This window comes from Sinocyclocheilus grahami, unplaced genomic scaffold, assembly GCF_001515645.1.
Source record: "Sinocyclocheilus grahami isolate Dianchi unplaced genomic scaffold, SAMN03320097.WGS_v1.1 scaffold176.1, whole genome shotgun sequence".
Lineage (NCBI taxonomy): Eukaryota > Metazoa > Chordata > Actinopteri > Cypriniformes > Cyprinidae > Sinocyclocheilus > Sinocyclocheilus grahami.
The window spans coordinates 4,069,521-4,076,260 of NW_015505355.1; the positions used below are offsets into that span (position 1 = coordinate 4,069,521).

A 6,740-nucleotide genomic window follows, 5' to 3' on the forward strand; every position below is an offset into this window, starting at 1 on the left:
ACCCACTGTATATATATATATATATATATATATATATATATATATATATTCAGCTTTGCCACCACAGAAATAAATTACATTTTTAAATGTATTAAAATACAAAACATTTATTTTAAATTGTAACAATATTTCACAATATTGCTCTTTTTAATGAATTTTTAAAATAAATGTTTATCTCATATTTATATATTATATTTATGAAATAACCTTAATGGAACAGATCATTTATAGGAGCTCAGTATCACTCAATATTGGTAATTTATGTTCATTTTAGCAGTCCGTAAAGCTGGCATAAAGCAATACCACATACTGTGTATTTGAACCTACACCATATTATTCAAAGTTTTGTTATAAACATGATGTATGTGTTAAAGAATTGTGTGGGTAACATTGTAGGACTTGAGACAGAGGCAGAGCCAGCAGCAGGACGTCCTAGAGCAGCTCAGGAGGGTGAGATCTGAGAAACTTAAAGAGCTACAGAGACACAGGAAAGAGGAGGAGGAGAGGAAGAGGAAGAAAGAGGAGGAGGCTGCCAGGTAAAATTTGATTTCACACACACAGACATGCATATTTATCATATTATCATATTTATCATATTTAGCTATCTACAGAGTTCACACATAAATGAACAACATGGAAATATTAAGGTGTTATATAATTGCGATATATAGGCTTTTAAAAAAATCATGTAAATTTATGTATATATATTACAGTTTTGTAGAATATATTATAGTTTGTTTTTATAGTTAAAAAAAACCCTTTAGTTCATTTATCACCCATGTGTCTCTGTACAGTTTTCTTCTGTATCAGATTTCTATTCTTGTGATATTTTTCATCAAATATTCCCCCTAAAAAGGCTAGATTAAACACCCACTCTTTTACCCACTCAACATTTTGCTCATGTATACATTAGACAGGCGAAGCTGGAACAGGAGCGTCTAGAGCAGGAGGAAGCAGAGCGTCAGAGGATGCTTGCCCAGGAGCGAGAAGCCAAACTCAGGGAAGAACAGCAGCGTCAGGCCCAAGCCAGACTTCAGGAAGCCCAGGAGCAGGCGCGAGAGAAAGAGGAGAAGAAGAGGGCGGAGGAGAGAGAGAGGGAGGAGAAGGAGAGAGAAGAGAGAGAAAGAAATGAACTGGCTCTACACACTCAGCCCTCCATGACATACAATAGCACAGAGAACAAAAGTGAGTGTGTCTGTGTGTGTGTGTGTGTGTGCATGTTTATGTGGTTTTAAGGACACAAATTTGTATAATAACATGGGTATGACACAGGTATTACAACGAGAAGGTGATTTATGAGGACATTTTCAGTGTCCCCGTAATTTAAAAGGCTTATAAATAATTCAGAATTAGTTTTTTTGAAAATCTAAAAATGCAGAAAGTTTCCTGTGAGGGGTAGGGTTGGTGTAGGGCAATAGAAAATATGGTTTGTACAGTATAAAAACCATTACGCCTATGGAGAGTCCCCATAAACCATAAAAACAAACCTGTGTGTGTGTGTGTGTGAGTAGGTGAGGTGCTTTGCCGAAGCTTGAAAACGGCTTGTATTCATCCACTTGGCCATGAATATGATGTTTTCATTATATTAATTGTAAAGGGTGTCATTACTCTCACGGCTTCATGATTCATTTTAATTACTTGCCATTCATTTTCCGAGTTAATATAACAGATTCCAATGGAATGTGAGTGTTTTGAGAGAAGGCTGCTTTAATAGGCTGCTAAACATAGAGTTTCATACAATATATGTTTTTGTATATTTTAATTTCACATAATACTCTGAACTCACACTGTGTTCTGTGTCTTAAAGGAATAGTTCTCCCCAAAATGAACATTTTGTCATAATTTACTCACGTTCATGTCTTTCCAGACCGGTATGAGTTTCTTTCTTACATACTCTGAACTCACACTGTGTTCTGTGTCTTAAAGGAATAGTTCACCCCAAAATGAACATTTTGTCATAATTTACTCACGTTCATGTCTTTCCAGACCGGTATGAGTTTCTTTCTTACGTTGAACACAAAATAAGATATTTTGAAGAATGCTGGTAATCAAACAGTTGATGGTCCTCATTGACTTCCATTGAATTTTTTTCCCAACTATGGAAGTCAATGGAGGCAAACAACTATTTGGTTCTTCAAAATATCTTCTTTTCTGTTCAACATGAGAAAGAAACTTATACAGGTTTGGAACAACATGAGGGTGAGTAAATTATGACAAAATGTTCATTTTGGGGTGAACTATTCCTTTAATACTTATTTACACAATGTCTTATTATATTTATTATAATGTTACTTCGGGGATAATTCACCCTAAATAGAAAATCCTGTCATCATTTTCTCACCCTGTTGACTTACTTTCTTCCGTGAAACACAAGATAAAAACATGTGAAGTACTGGTCACTTTTTTCCATAAAACTTGTGCGCTAGTCTTCTGAGTTCAGTTTGAGAAACAGACATATTTATTATTTATTGATTTAATATGGGCTTGTCAGTGATCTTGAAAACCGGCTCAAAACAAATCAGTCCGATATGTGAAAGAATCATACAGACCAGTTTGTAAACTGGTTCAGTAGATTCATTAGATAAATCAGCTGTAACTCACAATGGAATATTGCAGTGTCCATTTAGATGAATTTATCAAGCAATTAATTTGACAAATTTGATTTAATAGAATGTTTCAGTGCAGAGAGCAGTACAATTATTGAGATACATATAAAATGATGTTTGCTGATGTGGGTTTTCTCTTATGAAGATGTTTTTATATGTTGAAATATGCATTTGTAAATGTGCCAAATGGTTGTGATATGGTTCTAAGGGGATTGTGTTTGTTTTTTATCAGGCTTGCAGCCAGTGGTGACTACTGAAGCTACTTGTGCTGCCCTCACCACCTACAGAGCTCTCTATCCCTTCACAGCACGCAACTCTGATGAGCTCACACTGGAGGCAGACTGTCTGATCGAGGTTCTGTACATATGTCAACACATTCACTCACGCAGTTGTCATTTTACTCATTCAAGTACACATATAATTTGGCTTCCTGTGGATCCACAGGTAGATGAATCAACAGTTAGAGAGACAGGCTGGCTGTATGGGAGTTACCGTGGTAACAGCGGCTGGTTTCCAGAGAGTTATGCTGAGAGATGCAGCAAAGACACTCAGACTGAACGGACTGCAGCCGATTCACAATCCACAGCGCCCTCTACCAACTACCCTGGGTATGGCACTAAAACTACTCTGTTATCACTCTAATAAATGCTGGGTTAAAGACAACCCAAGTTGGCTTAAATATGGACAAACCCAGCGGTTGGGTAGTTACTATATGACTGGTTTAAAATGAACCCAAAATTGGGTTGTAAATTAAAAATCAGACATGTAATTACTAGAGGCATCAGTAGCTAATAAACAAAAGGTGAACATATATTAATAAGAAATTTAATAAAGGTTTATTATGTAATTATTATTTAATAAACTTATTAATAAATGCTCATTATTAAACATTAATAAATGTTCATTTCCAACCTATATTGGGTTCATTTTAAGCAAGAAATATAGTCATTTTTAAACAATAGTTGAGTTAAATAAAACTACCCAGCAGGGTGATCAAACATTTAACAAAAACACTGGGCTTGTCCATATTTAACCCAACTTGGGCTGTTTTTAATGCAGCATTTTTTTTATAGGGTTCTAACTTACTGTGCAATTTAGCTTAACCACTCAATTTTTTTTCAACCTGTATGTGATATAAATGTCTTGATTTTTTAAAAGAGTGTTTTTTTTTTAATCAGAGAAAACATATATTATGTAATTATTATTTAATAAACTTATTAATAAATGCTCATTATTAAACATTAATAAATGTTCATTTCCAACCTATATTGGGTTCATTTTAAGCAAGAAATATAGTCATTTTTAAACAATAGTTGAGTTAAATAAAACTACCCAGCAGGGTGATCAAACATTTAACAAAAACACTGGGCTTGTCCATATTTAACCCAACTTGGGCTGTTTTTAATGCAGCATTTTTTTATAGGGTTCTAACTTACTGTGCAATTTAGCTTAACCACTCAATTTTTTTCAACCTGTATGTGATATAAATGTCTTGATTTTTTAAAAGAGTGTTTTTTTTTTAATCAGAGAAAACATCTTTTTCAATTTTTCATTTATTGTAGCCCAGTAGATTCAAATTTATTAATATTATTATTGAAGTTACACACAAAAACAAGTTAAAATCAATCAAGAATTTTTTTTCCACGCTAAAGGAAAAATAATAGAACATTTTACAAATATTTTTTGGTTATATGCCCAAATATAACAATAAACAGTAACATATTTTTACTAACACCATTTCACTATTCCCTAGAAAATGTCATATAGAGACTTCAATGAAAAGTAATGATGCAAATTAATCATACAATCAGATGTGAAGTGATTCACTGAAACAGTTTGAAGTGATTCACGGAAGTTAATCAAATTTACAACAGACAAAGAAGGATTGTAAAACTATTCTAATCAAACTTAATGGCCAAATAAAAAGATATTACGGACTCACACACACAAAAAAAATTATATAACAACAATATTCAACACAAATATATTGCCCAGCCCTATTACTACCATACATATTGTTTTGATGAGCTTCACATTTGTTGCCAAAAAAGCGGTGTCAGTATGTGTCAGACATTCCGAAAAAAGAGTCAGATGCAGTCGTTTAGACTGTCACTGTTCTTCTATTCTTAATCAGTAAATGTGAAAGACCTTCGTCAGAGATTCTGCAACATTCGGTAGGTGTGACATCCTTGACTGCTATGGAGCTGGTGGGACATGATCTTAACAGACTAACTTATATTTCAAGTTGGTTTAGGGTTGTGTTATTAATATTTTTATTATTTTAATATTTTTTAAAAAATGTTATGGATTTATTTTAGATGAATGAAAAATTCTTTAAAATCCCTTTCCCCCCCCAGAATTCCTCGGGTGGACATAGAAGGACCAACACCAACACACACACCAGTGTCTTCAAACACACAGCACTCACAGGTTGGCATATGTGAATATACACAGACACCATATATCTTACATACAGCATCGTTTTTTTGATCACTGGAAGGAATATGATAATTGGCAGGAATATGATCATCATGACACTCTGATCATTGTCCCTGCACATCATTTTTTCTGTGTTTTTGTGCAATAGGCTGTAGCTCTGTGTGAATGGAGCGCTAAGACTGACAGTCACCTGGGCTTCTCTAAAGATGACGTCATCAGAGTTCTGGAGAAGCAGGAGAACTGGTGCTACGGAGAGCTCAGAGAGAGCCGGGGCTGGTTCCCTTGCTCATATGTCTCCGTGGTTATCACCAATAACACACAGACTGAGTAAGAAATGGGATACCTCTCATTTAACCTCATAAACCTGCTTAATTAAATAATTATTAAGGTGTAATTAAAGACAGCTGATTTTTTTTTATTTCAAATGTAATATTTTGTTAAACAGAATTGAACATATTTTAGACGATTATAACATAGGTCATACTTTTATTGTTCCTGACAGCTTAAAGTATTAGTACCATATAAAGGTGAAAACTATTTTAAAATTATTTTAAAATGTGCTCTTATTTGAGATACAGCAGGGAATCCAGGAATGATTGTAAAATGTATTAAACTATGTATTGAATTCAGTATTTTTAAAGTCTTTATCTAAATATACATTTGTTTGTTTTTTTAACAAAAAAAAGCTAGATTTGCGGTACTCTTCATGCAAGGTTTGAATGAAACTTCTCCTGCTCAGAATTTTAAATGCTATCAATCATTTTAGAATAAATTATGTTTTTAATTAGTAGCCAATAAATATATGCTTGTAATAAACCTAAAGCTTTCGTGTTGTTTGTGTCTCTTCTAGGCCGTTATATTCTACTGTGGACGAGATAGACCTTTCAGATTCTGGTCCGTTTGAGGGTGAGGTGTCTGTTTATGTTTTTATACAACCATCTCTAGTTATTCAGACGAGATATTATGAGGAGATACTTTGATTAAATTGAATCGTCATTTTAGAAGTTTTTGTCATGGTTCTGTTTGTTTTGATCTTATTAGAGTATGTGGCTCTGTACACATATGAGAGTCCAGAGTCAGGTGACCTGATGTTCTGTGCTGAGGATGTTGTCCTGGTAACAGAGAGGGAAGGAGAATGGTGGAGAGGGTGCATCGGTGACCAGTCTGGCCTCTTCCCTTCCAACTACGTTAAACCCAAAGAGCCTGATGTATGCATATTCAGATAATTGTATATTATTATGCATTTATAGTTGCCTTATGAATATTAGTTATTTTTTCACTTACTGACCTAATGTTCATAAATTATATATACAGTGGTGTGAAAAAGTGTTGGCCCCCTTCCTGATTTCTTATTTTTTTTGCATGTTTGTCACACTTTAATGTTTCAGATCATCAAACAAATTTAAATATTACACAAAAATAATGCAAGTAAATACAAAATGCAGTTTTTAAATGATGATTTCATTTATTAAGGGAAAAAAGCTGTCCAAACCTACGTGGCCCTACGTGAAAATGAATTGCCCCCTCCTGTTAAATCATGAAAGAACTGCAATTAACCACATTATTTTAGAAAGCTGAGTTAAATTTCACTAGCCACACCCAGGCCTGATTATTGCCAGACCTGCTGAATCAAGAAATCACTTAAGTAGAACCTGTCTGACAAAGTGAAGCATGCTTAAATAGCAACACATTATG

At 34.1% G+C, this 6,740-nt stretch overlaps 1 protein-coding gene across 6 annotated transcripts in view; it reads left to right on the forward strand.

The window, feature by feature from the left end:
• The window catches only part of LOC107593809 (intersectin-2), a 39,827-nt gene that overhangs the window by 30,756 nt on the left and 2,331 nt on the right, over positions 1–6,740 (forward strand). For 4 of the 6 annotated variants that reach the window (XM_016283683.1, XM_016283688.1, XM_016283687.1 and 1 more), the window contains 8 exons: positions 397–536; positions 914–1,185; positions 2,839–2,960; positions 3,051–3,214; positions 4,964–5,036; positions 5,194–5,372; positions 5,869–5,951; positions 6,087–6,253. In XM_016283683.1, the coding sequence (XP_016139169.1) occupies positions 397–536; positions 914–1,185; positions 2,839–2,960; positions 3,051–3,214; positions 4,964–5,036; positions 5,194–5,372; positions 5,869–5,951; positions 6,087–6,253 (1,200 nt within the window). Of the gene's footprint in view, positions 1–396; positions 537–913; positions 1,186–2,838; positions 2,961–3,050; positions 3,215–4,963; positions 5,037–5,193; positions 5,373–5,731; positions 5,744–5,868; positions 5,952–6,086; positions 6,254–6,740 lie in introns of those variants that run through there. The other 2 variants (XM_016283686.1, XM_016283689.1) reach the window with 2 other exon arrangements.